Source organism: Melopsittacus undulatus, chromosome 4 (genome assembly GCF_012275295.1).
Source record: "Melopsittacus undulatus isolate bMelUnd1 chromosome 4, bMelUnd1.mat.Z, whole genome shotgun sequence".
NCBI lineage: Eukaryota > Metazoa > Chordata > Aves > Psittaciformes > Psittaculidae > Melopsittacus > Melopsittacus undulatus.
In genome coordinates, this window is record NC_047530.1 from 87,934,231 (window position 1) to 87,949,209 (window position 14,979).

At 40.8% G+C, this 14,979-nt stretch overlaps 1 protein-coding gene across 1 annotated transcript in view; it reads left to right on the plus strand.

The window, feature by feature from the left end:
* The first annotated feature begins 9,813 nt into the window (after nt 1-9,813).
* XRCC5 (X-ray repair cross complementing 5) overlaps nt 9,814-14,979 on the plus strand; it is a 58,892-nt gene continuing 53,726 nt past the window's right edge. Inside the window, exons 1-4 of the mRNA XM_005154070.3 lie at nt 9,814-9,866; nt 12,890-13,003; nt 13,558-13,741; nt 14,915-14,963. Coding sequence (XP_005154127.2) covers nt 9,849-9,866; nt 12,890-13,003; nt 13,558-13,741; nt 14,915-14,963 — 365 coding nt within the window. The 5' untranslated portion in view covers nt 9,814-9,848. The remainder of the gene's footprint in view (nt 9,867-12,889; nt 13,004-13,557; nt 13,742-14,914; nt 14,964-14,979) is intronic.

Sequence of the window (14,979 nt, forward strand, 5' to 3'; positions counted from 1 at the left end):
CCAGGCTGTCGTGGTTTAAACCAAGTCCACACACAGCTCGTTCACTCACTCCCCCCTTGCTCCCCCAACTCCTGGAGATTTAGGAAGGAGAATCCAAACAATGTGGCCCCCACGGATTGAGATAAGAACGGTTTAATAGCTAAGGTATAACACAAATCATTACTGCTACTACTACTACAAATAATAATGATAAAGCCAATAACAAGCGAAGAGAATACAACACCTCACCAGCCACCGACCCATAGCTCACCCCACCCTGCCCAACCGAGCACCGACCGATACCTCTGCCATTCCCGCCAGAGCTCCCGCCCTTCCCGGTCTCTCCCGGTTACTTCCTGGGTATGATGTGCTATGGTATGGAATACCTCTTTGGCTAGCCTGGGTCAGGTGTCCTGTCTCTCCTTCCTCCAGGCCTCCCCTCCTCCCTGGCAGAGCATGAGGCTCCGAAAAAAGGCCTTGGAAAAACCAAACGTTTGAGCAGTAATTCAAAACATACTTGCTATCAGCAAACGTTCTCAGCCCGAAAGTCAAAATACAGCACTGCACCAGCTATCAAGAAGGAGAAAAATGACTGCTACTGCTCAAACCAGGACACAGGCCAACAATACATTTGCCCCTGTCTTAAAAACACTCTTGCTTTTAGTGTGCTAAAACATAAAACCTTCTGCCAGAAATAGAGCAGTTAAAATCCATTGTGGCTTGCTTCCATTGAAATTAGGTATGCCATGGATGAATTTGACCTGGAGCCCTCTGGGATACAAAGATGCTGCTCCGATATGACCTCCCTCTTAGGGCTCCTTTTTCCAAATATTTATTCCAGGTAGAAATTTAACTTCACAAGATAAAGAAGAAGAACTATTGAATGTGATAGTATGTTCTGCCTGGCAAGTAGGATAAAAATCCACCTCCCAGGCAATATGTTCCCTCAAGGCTTGATTTATTACAAGTTCCTCCATCAGTTTATTAAGACCAATACAGTTCAAGGTGCCTTTGACTATCTTCATATGTACATCAAATTCTTTCTGCTCCTGCAGTGGTAAGGTAAATGAATCAAATATTCCTACTACAAAATAACAGCAAACTGGCTCATTATGACATAGCACATACCTTAATTTATTCACGCCTGGTTACCTGAATCACCTGCAGTAGAGATCCTGACAACCCCAAATATAAGCAAGCTGAATGGCTTTTCCAGTGTCAACACTGGGCATGAAACCAGCAACTCCTGGGGTAGCTGGCTTAAAGAGAGTATGTATTTTATTCAGTCTTTCTTTCTAAAATACATTACTTGTCCTAAACCACAAAAGTGTCAGCCTCTAATGTCTTTCACTATAATGTATTTAAATAATTTGTAGCGAGCCACTCTTTGTAACTACAGGCAGTTACTAGAATATCCTTCCATCATAATGGAGATTTTCGTTAACACTTTAACCATGTAGAAGTTGCATACTGAATTAATACATACAAGCAATTTTAACCTCTATTAATTTATTCAAAGGAGCTCCTCTGTGACTTAAGAAATGAGCAGAAATTTTTCTTAGTAACTGCATGTAGTACAAAAAAAAAAGTTAAATATTTAATATCGCAAGCAGTATCATCCCAAGGCACATGTAGTGTCATTGCTAAATGACATCTGTGGTCATTAGTAATTCTACTATTCATCTACAATGCAATTGCACACTGCTGAAGTGATGAACTCTAATATGGAAACAGTCTATAAGGCAAGTTTCATGTGGTGGTGGTGACCTCAGCCATCCACACAATAACAGCAGGATTGCTCTGTGTCTCCAGTTCCACCCTAAAATCAAGTCTCTTTTGATGGTTAAATTTGCCACTTATTTCAGTAGAAGGTTATAAAAATCTGAATGTCTGCCTAGTACAAAGGACCCGCAGAAATCAGCAGTTGTCATCTTGATGTCTTCCTTCCCTCCAAGGAATTCCTGACAAAAATAACTGTCAGAGAAAACTTGAAATTATTCTTCCCCTGCCTTTACATTTAACATTGTCATTTGCCTGCTAGTGTCGTAGGTTTAGCATCAATTTGTACAAAGAAACACACTTAATCCCTTCTTCTTTCCCCTGAAATAGCAGCTCCTGACTTCACACTGCTGCTGGTCCTCCAAAGCTGCACAAAATGGGAACCTGCAAGAATTAAAAGCTTTAAAACATGATCTCCCATCTTCCATGTTGCAATGCTCCATTTTTAAAATTCATTAAGCTGATATTTCTCTAAAAATCCAGATTTCTATCCTTTCAGTCTGATTTCAATTTGCTTCCAGGTGCAGGCAAACAAATAGGGATTTAAAATGGCATCTTCTCTCCCAGTTCAGAAAGAACTTTTTTGGCAGCTGAAGACTCTCCCCCCATCGTCTCCTGCAGTCTGGTTCGATAGATAAGTAACAACATCCTGTGCTGTGAGTTTTACACTGGACTATTAGACAGCATATGTGTGTATACATATATATATATATATGGTTATATGGTGCTGGTGGCGGGAGGACACTAAATGCTTATCCTTCTGCATCCACAAAACAAATCCTTCACACAGTGAGTTATTCTAGCTGGCTTGTCCAGAACAATCCCACTGCATGAAACTGCTTTCCAGAGATGCTGAAAACACAGCCGGATTGCTAATGGCTGCAAACAAAGACTTACTGCACAAGGAGAGGTGAGTTAGAAAGACTGTGAAATAAAGAGCATGTGGAGAACAAGATGGATGAGATTCTGCTTCTGTCATAACCTGAAACAGCAGCCAATACAAGACTTCAGAAAATGTTATTTTGCTGTGTCCTATAATGCAGCCTGCTCTTCTTCCTCCCCCCTCTTCTCCATTTCCTAAGGTGCTGTTTCATTTTATTGACATCTACTTTGTACTTGTTACTTCTTCCTAAAATACTGGCTTTAACTTTTTCCAAACATTTCACTGAGCTGTTGCTTTTCCCAAAGCAAGCATATCTGACACGAGCTCTCTGATCCTCTCCAGGAACCCAGGTGCTCTGGAGTTCAGTTAGGCCAAACTATTTGTATTCATTTTAAAGAAAATCAGACCTTACACTGCTGACAGTCCCCTAATATGTAAGAAAGAAATCATTTGTTGTAATGGATTTAACAACTAATCCATGGAAATCTGCCAGAGTTAGTTCAAGAATAGAGAAATGTGTCAGATTTTCAGCTAATTAGCAGAGGGAAATAGAATCATAGAATAGTTACAGATGGAAAGGACCTTAAGGTCATCAACTTCCAACCCCCCTGACATGGGCAGGGACCTCTCACACTAAACCATGTCACCCAAGGCTCCGTCCAACCAGGCCCTGAACACCGCCATGGATGGAGCATTCACAACTGCCTTGGGCAACCCATTCCAGTGCCTCACCACCCCAACAGTAAGGAATTTCTTCCTTATATCCAGTCTGAACTTCCCCTGTTTTAAGTTTTAACCCATTACCCCTTGTCCTATCACTACAGTCCCTAAGGAAGAGTCCCTCCCCAGAATCGCTATAGGCCCCCTGCAGGTACTGAAAGGCTGCTATGAGGTCTCCTCTCCTGACATCAGACTTCAGTGTTCCTCACATCACCTCCATCAAAAATTTTTTCGTTAATCCACAGATTTAGAACTCATGAACATCATCCTAAGCAGAAACTCAGATGTACAAATAAATTTTCAGATCTGCACTGTAAAAGTATATATAAATTCTGTGTTTTGTCTAATTTAGTGCGAAATTCCTCTGCAGTAGCGGTACTTGCTAGGTGCTCGCTACCCATTTCTGCAGGCTGGAGTGCTTGCTGTGCCTAGGTGACTGGGATCATGTTGCCCTCCAGTGGCTAATACTGGAAAACTGGGAATAAAGCACATTGCAGTATTTTTTAATTCTTCCTTTCCTATGTTCGTCCAAAGAAGTCTATATATCATGAAAGAACAACAGCTAATACTAAGAACTTACATTATGCCAACTTTTAATATATTAATATAAAGTTAATCCCTCCTTCCCTGTTCCTTGTAGGAATGCAATCTGAAGTAATCTTCAATCACAGGAGTTCATGCTATTCTTTCTCTGGCATGCCAGCTTTGTATAGTGGGGTGTAGGAAAGAAGTTAATGAGAAGCCAATCCAGCATTTTGTTTTGCTCTTATATTTCAAAGTGCGGCCCTAACCCTCCCTTGCACAGACTGTGCAAAGCAATCTCTCAGTAACACGTCACTGTAGCATGTAAGTAGTTAACATACTTTTTTTTCAATAGCATGTAACATAAATGCTCATGTATACATGTGGCAACAAAGACACAAGGATTTTAAAGATCAGAAATGTCTATGAAGTCTCAGTGCACCTCTGAGATGCCTTGCTGCTGGGTTTGTTTTTTTTTTTCCAGAACACTTAGCATAAGGTGTTTTCTGTGTTGAAAGTAAAGCTCCTTTCATGGACACCTGTGAGTGCTCAGTACTTACACATATCTGACTATCTCACACTGAGCACTGGGGAAATGTAACTCACATAACCAGCGCCTACTGGTGAGAGGCTTGGGGTCTGATTTGTAAATGAGAATGCAGGCAACCTGCTGAACAAAACCAGAGAATTTACTTCTTAAATGTCATTCAGTTAGCATAACCATAAGAATTTCCTCTTTTGCTCTGTCTCCCAATTTTTGTAACAAATGAGGCAAGATTCTTATGACTCCTTTCATGCACAGCCCCAATTTTATCCCAATACATATTGAAAACACTATATAAAAAAAGTACCTGCTCCTGTAGTTGAACCTGTAACTATGTAACACATAGACACAAAGTATTTGGCTAAGACTGCACAAGAAACTTTAGTATCAGAATGTCCTTCATTTTGGAGCTGGACTTCTGCAACTTAAATGTTCTCTTCTTAAAGAAAAATACAGTAAGGAAATAAGATGAAATTCCATTATTATATTCCTCCAGATAACTACATGAGTTTCAGCTGGGCTAAAACCTTTGGATCAAGCAACAAAATTAACACCAGCAGCAGAAAGTGATTTGAGTTAAACCAGGAAAAGTCAGTGTGCTTAACCAATGGAGATTTTTTAAATCAGTTGAGCCAGGTGAATTTAATCCAAGGCAAATATAAAACTGTCTAGAGCACTCTCAAGTATTAGTGCTTTTCCTTGAAAAGATAGATGAGATTGTAAATACACTATCTACTTTTAAAAAGGGGATAAAGAAGTGTAAAGATGTTGGGGAGATACAGACTATTTGTGCTTTAGCTGCTGGAAGCTATTGTAACAACTAACCCTTTTATTAGTGCTCAGAAGATAGTAAGTAAAAGGAAAACCAGGTTATTAAAAAAAAAAATAACAACCCAAAAAACCAAAAGGCATCAAGTAAACTTTTCTTTTTGTGAGAAACAGGCTTTCTATATAGAAATTATTTAACTTAATTTGAGTAAGTTTTTGATACTATTTTAAATTACAATCTCATAAACAGGCTAGGAAGCTGTTGTATATTTTAGCTTATGATAAAATGATTGCAAAAACAGCTAGAATGTTATATACAGAGTTGCATCTAGTGGTTAGTTTTGGGGTGGCTATATTTGTGGGGTTTCTATCTCAGGCTGAGCACTATTGCTTCATAACTTGTTTGAAGACAAAATCTGTCAATGAAATCTGGAAATTACACCAAACTGAGAGTGCAATGTCTGAAAAGGTTAGAACTTAAAAAAAAAATCATTGCAAATTTCACAAATAGTGTGAAAGAGGAAAAAGCCTATGATGCAACTTGCTAGACAAATGTGTCATTCTGTTCAGCAGGATTAACAGCAGGCAGAAGAACAACTGGATGGGCAACAGTTCTTTCTGCAGGACAGTATGTGCATGCAACAGAAAAATGTTCCTCAAGGTGACTTCATTATAGAGTGAAAAAGGTAAATAACACACTGGGAAAAGGGGTTGTAAACAGAGTTGTCTTGTGACTTCATGTTTTCTCTCTCTCTATGGTACTGCAGCCAGTGGAAGTTTTACTCTGCCTGAGAAATGTGCATTAGCTGCATAGTCTGGAGAAGTGAAAGGGAGCAGTCAGAAGAGAAGGTTATAAATTCAACAGCTGACGTGGGAGGGCAGTGAGGAGGAAAAGCAATGGTCTTCTGGAAGAAGAACTATGGACACAGGAGTATTGCAGCTCTGTGCAGACGCATATATGGAGCCACTTTTGAAGTGTTCCCTGCCTCCTCTGCAGTGGTGTAGGACTATGAGTTGTGGGTGTGCTGCTTTGAAGTAGATTGTATATCAGCTGTGATGCACCCATTTACCACAGTCAGGAGCCCCTGAGCTAGAATGTGCCTGCCATAACACACCACAAGCCAATACACTTTTTTTTGTTCATTACCTCTGATTACTATGCTTTTCAGCTGTATTTGCAGGCAAGGTAAGATGGTGTGGTATAATCCCTCCTATTTAGCTTTCTGATTTTCCTATCACAGTTGTTTCCTTATTTCCTAGCAGACTCAATTCCTTCCACTGCACAATGTAAACCAAAAATGGACAGAGCAGGTAGACTAACAGATGGGAACTGTTATATCCCCAGAAGGCTTTTAAAATTATTTTTCAGTTCATTAGAGGCCCAGATTTGTAATTTGCCAAGTGTTCATGAGTCATAGATGGCCAGAGGACAAGCTCTGTTTTGCTTTAGAGACTGAAGCCTGTATTTGACATCTTTTCCCTGCAGATGTATTTCACATAAGCAACTAAGCAAAGACTGTGTGTTAGGTTTATATCTCTTGGGAAAGACCATCAGCAATCACTAAATAGACATAATAAATACTTGGGCTGGTCTGCACCACAGATTTGATATGAGCTTGCAAGCAGGTGTTGGGAAACACCTCTTGGGAGAAGACAACTGTGCACACCTCATGAAGCCCAACACAGGAAGACACTAACAGCTGTGCTTCTAAGTCTGCTTTGCTTTGGATGCCAATTTTCTGTCTACTTTGTCTTCCATCTTGCTGCCAAGCTTGTACTGGTAGAAATACAAAGCTGATTGGTGTCACAGTGTCCTTGCCCTGCTTTGATTATTTCTGTAGGAAATTCAGTTAATAACTCCTCTGTTTGCAATTAGTGCCTACTTCTACATATAAATGCAGGCAAAGAATAGGTAATGATTGAGAAGTTAACTCTTCTGTGGACAGTTCTGTTCCGTGTATCTATTTCAATAAAACTATTGGGCAAGATCCCAGATGGCAATGGTGTTTTTCCTTTTTCCACCCGGCATTTGTCCAAAATTTTACCCTGTAGGCAATTGCTCCAGGAGGGAGAAAGGCCAAGTCATATTTCTACTTTTACATTGAACCCGTTTGCATTTGCTCAGAGCGGCCATAAGGGGCTGGGTCTCAGCTGCAACTCTCTGGGAAACACATTCCTTCTTGTAATAAAACAGGGAAGCCATTTTTGTTACTGCCTTGCAAAGGCATAGAGTTAAGCACAAGGCAGGCCCCTCATTGCTATTTTCCAAGAGTATGCTTATTTAATCCAGGCTTAATTTTGTGAGGGGAAGACAAATAACTGAAAAAGGAGTAACAGCAATGAGTGGAAACCTCAGCTGGGTCTGACGTCTGAGTCACTTTGTTGCAAATGAGATTACAGTTGATCACCCTGGATGCTGAGTCCTCTGAGATGTCACATATTATTTATGTATTTGATGTTCTGCAAAATGGAAATGGCCAATTAATCACAAGCATCTTTTGGCAAGCATTTACAAGCAAGGATTGTCAAATCTTATTTCCAGCTAATGAAGCGCCAGTGCCTCTAATGGAGTTGATTAGTTGGATTTGATGACTACCTATAAGGGAGCTCTGTGAAAAGCTGTGAAGGGAAAAGAAATGGGAATTAAAGTTTCTTTCAGAAATTATTAGCCAGTTTTCCTTTGAATGGTGGAAATCGCTCTGAGGAAGTCTGGCAGCATGAAGGTGCAAAGGGGGGATGTTTTGTTTTATTGTTTATTTTGTGATGAGAGTGCTAAAATCCCATTTATGCCAGACTAAGAGCTAATGGATAGGAAGATCACACATGAAGTTTCATGGTTACAGGTGTCTTCAGTTTTAAACAGACTTCTTAAGGGAACAGGGCTCCACACCTGGGCTGGGCATGCCAATCTTCCTGCAAAGCCAAGTTCATGCCCAAATTAGCTCCTCTGAGTAATATTTGCAATTACAGCTCCAGCTATGAGAGTTTGGCCCAAAGCCTGGGATTCAGCTTTTATATCAAATCTAGGATTCAGAGAGGACTATGAAGGGTTTTACTTCCCAACCCTGGTATAAAAATAAAGCATTCATTGTTTACGGTGCCTTGCAAAATGTTTTTCTGCTGGTGTGAGAAAAGCCTTTGCTGATGAAGTTGATCAATTTTTGTTTCTGTGTTTTTCATATTTGTATGTGTGTGTGTGCACATTTTTTGTCTCATGCCTAGACTGCAAGATATGTCAGAAATCCGTTGGGGTGGGGAATTGCCTGATTGCTAGCCCAATGGAAGGCTTTAGATATGTGGCAAGCACTCCTAGGGACAGAGGTAACATCAGGAACAATAATAATAAACAGACCTGATTTTCTTGGCTGATTAGTCTGAAATCCCCTTAGAGACATTCAGGAAGCCAATGCATGCCTTTTTCTCCAAATTGCTGGCTTTTTTTTTTTGTCTACCCATTTCCCATAAAATGTTTGTCACATACCAAAGCTGCTCGGTTCCTTTGATATGTAAAGTGCTTTGAAGGGAAAATCTCTCAATTACCAATATTCCCAAAGCATGGCAATGTAGTAAGGAGGAAAAGTCAATTTTTGTCTTAAGATATCACACAGTATGAAAAGGGAATGCTTGCATTTGTGGGGTCAGTCTTCTCGTAGAAGATTTCTGAAATGTTCATGGGAGCTTTTACCCTTTTGTAGCTATACTGGTATCACCACTTTGCACTGTTTTGAGAATAATTATAGATGATAATGTGGCTTTTGAGATACACTGAGAATATAAAGAACAGTAGTAATGATATTCTTAAAGGATACAATGAAGGTACTGCAGAACAAGAAGTACCCAGTATATGTGATGAAATATTTGCCATTCTCTATACATCTCAGCTGGTGATTTAACATCCAACAGGAGCCAAGGTACATGTGATACACAGCAGCTATTATACGTGGAATTTTTAAGATCAGCAGGTTTCCATTTCATCAGAGCCTGGATGTAATGCTGTTCTGAAATTCCCTCTGCCGTTAGTGCTGAGAGATAGCTAGTGTTGTGCCAATGTTTAATTAAAGAATGCTGTCCCACTGCTGATCCATGGGTAGAATGTTACTTTATCAGACACTTCCAACCCAAAGGTCTGTCCTATGGAGAAGGAGAATGGCTGCACCCTCTTCTGCAGGACTCTTGGTTGCTTTGAAGAGGCTGGAGTAGATGGTCCCTGTGGAGTGGGTGATGGCTGGGGTCAGTCAGGAGGTGCTCAGAGGCCCCAAAGACCTGCCCTGCTGCTGCCTCTCCTCAGCACAGGGCTTGTCCTTAGCTCTGCTCCACTGCTCACCCTATGGCTAAATTCCCAGGGACAGTGGAGCCTGCGAGATGGGCACTCTGAGGGTAATAACATGAGGAGAAAGATGAGAGGTCACCCCACACCTCCCTCTCACCCAGCCGTGCCGCTTCCAGCCCACCTTCTGCCTGCGCCCGGCACCAGTCCCCGCCCAACTCGAGGCCATGGCTGAGGCGGCGCCGTCGCTTGCCACTGGGTGGCGCTGTCCCCTCCAGCGCGGAACTAGAGGCCCCAGTGCTGTGTTCCCGGGGGGAGTGGAGCGGGCTGGGTGTGTCGACGGCCGGAGCGCTGAGGGGAGGGCACCGCTTTCCGGAAGGAGCGCGATGGCGCGCAGCAGCAAGGTGAGGGAGAGGGGTCTAATAGGATCCCGGCAGCCCTTTGGCCTTTCTTTCCCCGTTTTGTCTGCCATCTCCCCCCGGTTGGAGCCACCGTTTCCGGCTTGTAACGAGAGCGCTGTTTAAGCTTTGGCCCTGGGCAGTGGGTGTTGGCGCAACCCCGTGGTCGCTGTGTGGGGCTTCTGAGGGCGCCGCGGTGTCGTTCCGGTACTGCTGCTTCACTGGGAGCTGAGGGTGGCCGATCCACTCGTGCTCAGCTGAGGGAACCGGCTTTACCGCCGTTAGGCGGCTTGTCTGTGCTGGGTTAGACAGGGCATAGAGCAGCCTAGTTTAGGGGCAGGTGTCCCTGCACAAGGCAGACGGTGTGGAACTAGATGACCTTTAAGTCCCTTTCAAACCCTTCTGTGATTCCCTGGTACCGCAGTCAGCGTGGGCTTGAACCGGCCTGGCTTACCTTCAGTGAGTTAACTTCGAGGTTAGTGGCAAACAGCACAACAGCCACGGCTGCAAAGCCTGGCTCTGAAACCGAGTAACTTCTCCCTGTGCCGACCCCTGAGCTGCTGTGGGTACAAAAGATGTCCAAAGGAACGTCAGTTTTTCCATCTTGGGGGCAGCTGTGATGTTGAGCACTGTGCAGCTACCACAGTAGTAGTATTCTGCTCTTGCTAGCATAATAGTAGAAGTGGTTTTGCCGTGTTAGAAATGCAGTTTGTTTGGTACGTTTAAGGAATCCTGTTGATGAAACCTGTGTTAAGATCTTTTTTGATATTCAGTATCTGTAAAGCACAGGTTTCATCTGTATGACTTGCTGAAGTCCTGCTGTAGCCATGTCTTGTAGCTTAATTGCAACTATCTTCAGCACTGAGGTTAAAGTCGGGCTTGTTCCATTTTCACCCTTATCAGTACTTGAGCAAAACAGATGGATGTTGGTGTAGGTGTGACAGTGTTGTCCTACAGTCACACATGCTATGCATCTTGAAAGCTTTGCTTAGTATACTGCACCTGAAAATGGCAGCACTGGATGCTTAGGTGAAATGCTCAGAGGTTAATAATGGGTGAGAAGACATATAGAGGAGGATTACCAGAAGAGAGACTTGCTTTCTTCGAGAAGGAGAATTCCACATACCTGAATACACACCAGGCTTGGAGTTTTGCTGCCTTCCAGAAAAGTGTGTTAGCACTTGATACTTGATCATTTTCTTCTTAAGCAAAACAGCAGCTCTTGACTGGTTACTTTGCTGTCATCTTTCTAGCTGTGAAGAGCATTTTACCTGTTTGAGACAACAGAATTAATTCAGCTGCCAGCTGTTCTGTGTCTTGAGGCAGGACAGCAATAAGCATAAGGTCTGCAGTTGCTGGTAGAGTAATTCCTCAGGCTGTCAGGTGAGCAGTAGCAAGGCTCTTGTGAGAACCTAGTGCAGCCTCAGTTAGTGTCTCTATTTCGCTCTAAGCTGCAGACCTAACAGACTCAGAGGCATTAATTCCTAGCTCCTAGGCAAGCCACCAGTGAAAGCAGTGATGAATAGTGCTGAGAGTGAGTGGAACGTGCTGGACATCTTGTAGAACTCTGTTTCTCAGCCTTCTTTCTTTCTTCCTCTTGTCCTGGAAGGATGTAGGGAGTTGAAGCAGTTTTTGTTAAAGTGACAGGGGAGATGCACAGTATGTTCTAGGAAAAGGAAGAAGTTAACAAAGTAATTTTTGAGCTGCTGATACAGAGGATTAGACAGCTAATCTGGGCAAATTATTCATATTCATTAAACTTGATACTAATTATCTATTTGGATGACAAAAAGAATCAGGATCTTTTGGTTGATGTTTAAAAAGGTACTTGGAATTATTTGACCACCCATTTGCAAAAGAGCTTAGACCAACATCTTTTCTTTCTGTCCATCCCTTTTGCTTTGCAAAAGCAGACTGTACCTCTGATGTTGCTTGACAGTCTTCTGATTAGATTTATTGCTCACATCTTTTGGCAGCTTCAGTTCTTAGAGAACTGGATATATTTTGTATTTTAAAACAAGGTGACTGGTTTCAGCCTAGGTAATACCTAACTTTCCTGTGTTCTGGCTAACAGTAATTTTTTTAAGGCAGTGTAATTTAAGTTACTGACAATCCACCAGGCAAGGTTTTGATGTAACAGTAACTTTCAGCTGGCTTTTTGTAAGTGTCTTGTAAGATGCAGGGCATAATTTTGCTGAATTCTTCTTGCATCATTCAGCTGGATGGTAAAATTACTCAGGTTAATCCAAGTAAGCAGAGTCTGTGAAAGAACTTGGAGGGAATTTAGCAAAGGTTGAACAAGAGAAATGACACAAAGCAATTTTATTTTATTAACATGCTACTTTATAAATCAGTTAAGGGGAAGACTTGGGCAGTGTTACATACAGTTACATACATACAGTTAAAGCAATGATCAGAAATGTGAACACATAGCCCATGGGATTTAAGCACCTAAATTGAAATTGGAATTTATCCTTCCAAGACATTAATAGCATAGCTGCATGGTGCAGGCACTTGCAGAATCATAAATGTTCTGGCTGTCCCTGGGAATTATAGGAGTGCTGTCATTCTTACTGTGCTTGAGTTAGACCAAAGAGTGATCACTGCAGCTATTCTGAGCTTACTGTGAGGGGTGGATGTAGCTGTAGACTTTCAGAAACAATCTTTATGTTGTGCAGGTATGCTGTATTGTGTTTATAATTGTCAAACAAAACATCTCTGCTTTATTTCCTTACTATAGAAGACCTCTGAGATTGCTAAGATGTTCATTAGGTTATACAGAAATTTTCCATCTCAAGCGATTATTGTGGAACAGGATTTCTTGTATTTTCCACTGAGATGTCTGCAACATTGTACAGGATTAAATGATGCTCAGTTCTATGCAGCTGTACTGGTTCTGTTCTTCACTATTGTCTCATATTAACAGTTACAGTAAAAGAAACCAGTAGTGATGTAGCTTGATTTTTAGGTACCCTTTTAAGTAATTATGCTCATATTTAGCCTTTGCATGCATTCTCTTTCATTTCTAGGTGGCCATAGTGCTGTGCCTGGATGTAGGCTTTACAATGAACAGTTCTGCCCCTGGTGAGGAGTCTTCACTTGAACAAGCCAAGAAAGTTATGACAAAATTTGTGCAACGACAGGTTTGTGTGACTTTACATGTGGTAAAAAAGTTGTTAAAAAGGGAGAGGTAGCAATAACATCTGTGAAATATTTTCTTTATTTGCTAATAATTGAAATAAACGAGAAATGAGTATGGATTAGACTATTTTTTATGAAGGAATGACATATCAGTGCTCTTTCTTTCAGCTGTACTTTTGTGGATGAGATACAGCAGTTGAATTGGTAATTCTTTAGGACAGTAAAAACTTTTAGGGGAAACAAGTACTCTTTCTCTAAAATGCTTCAACATTTTTAAGATTTACCACAATGAAGATTCATTTTAAGGACTAAGTCAGTTTTATTTGTTTTTTCCCAGATATCATCATATCAATTTGTTAGTTTTAATTATATCTGAATTAGTGACCTCTCTGTAAGTTTACGTTTTGGTAGTACAGCACTGAAAATGTAAAACAAAGTAAATTCACTGTACTTGACATTGTGTCAAAATTAGTTAAACTTGCTGGAGTCTGCGTAACATAGTTGTGTATGAATCTACCTGTGTTTTTATACCTGATTTTTTTTTCTGTGTTTCCAGGTTTTTGCTGAGAGTAAAGATGAAGTTGCTGTAGTTTTGTTTGGCACTGATGGTACTAGGAATGACCTTGCCAGTAGAGATCAATACCAAAACATTACTGTACATAGATCACTAATGCTGCCAGATTTTGATTTGCTGGAAGACATTCAAGATGTGATTAAACCAGGCTCTGAACAAGCAGACTGTATCCTTTCTTTGTACAGCACTTCTTGATTCAGCTGCATAGGAGAAAGGAAGTTAGTATTGTGAAACAGGCTCAGATTTGGCTCCAGAGTTTTAGCTACTGTAATATCCAGCTAATTTGTGGCTACAAGTTTGTTCAAAAGGAGATTAGCTGCTTTTTGACATTTGTTTAGGCTAGCAGAATGGAGTCTTGGCCTTAGGGAAGCATTGCTTTCATGAAATGTTCTGCTAATTAAAAAGAATGAAAATAGCAATAATATTTTTTTTTGCCATAAATAAGGCATCTGTTTTTAAAACCAGTGTTGCAGAACTTGGTTTATGCTTATTCATCAAATAAAAATATTGTTTATGAAATATGTCATCAGAAGTACTAGAAGCCATACAAAGCAGAGTAGAAACTTATTAGATGGATTTCTATATAAAGTATTTCCAACATTGCTGGTTTGAATGTTGTTTATATTTGAATGTATTCTTTTGTTAGTTGTATAAGGTGAACAGTTTTAAAATAAGACAACCTATATAGTGTCCCTTACTGTGTTTCATTTATGTGCTGTTAAACTTCAGTGTGCTGCCTTTCTTCATTCTGGCCATGAAATGGTTGTTCTGAGCTCTATACAGACTGTCAGAGCTGTTTCAGAGAAGTGTGCAGCCAGTCAGCTGTAGCTTAGCAGAAGCAGTCATGTTTCTTCTTCAATGGGTGGGCAGGTTTGTGCTCAGTGATAAAAATAGGTTCCTCAATGGAAATTGTGATGAGAAAAGAACTTTAAAGAGGTTGCCAGATGCAGATGTTTTGAAGAAAAACTTGCATGAGAAAACAGTATCATGTATTGAAAGTACAAATAAATTTTGTTTGTGGATTAAAAGTAATTTTGTGAAGATTTGATTACTCTTTTGTTGTACTTGGGCCTCCTTTCTGGGCCCTTAAGCAGCCTTTTTACTGTTCCATCAGATAAATAGGGAAGAGACAAGATCACAAAACTGGCGAGTTATACAGGAACTTACACAGTAGATGCTTGGAGAGTACTTGTCTCAAAAGATAACTAAGATAACTTGTTAACTAAGATGCATGTTTGTCAGTGTTTGGGAGGAGGTAGAAACAGAAGATTGTTTCATAGGAAAAACACTTTTGTGCATGATTCATGTTCTAAATGAGATTTTTCTTAAATCTGCTTAGTTCTGGATGCAATTATTGTGTGCATGGACTTGCTTCAGAAGCAAACAATGTGAGTATTTCACCCA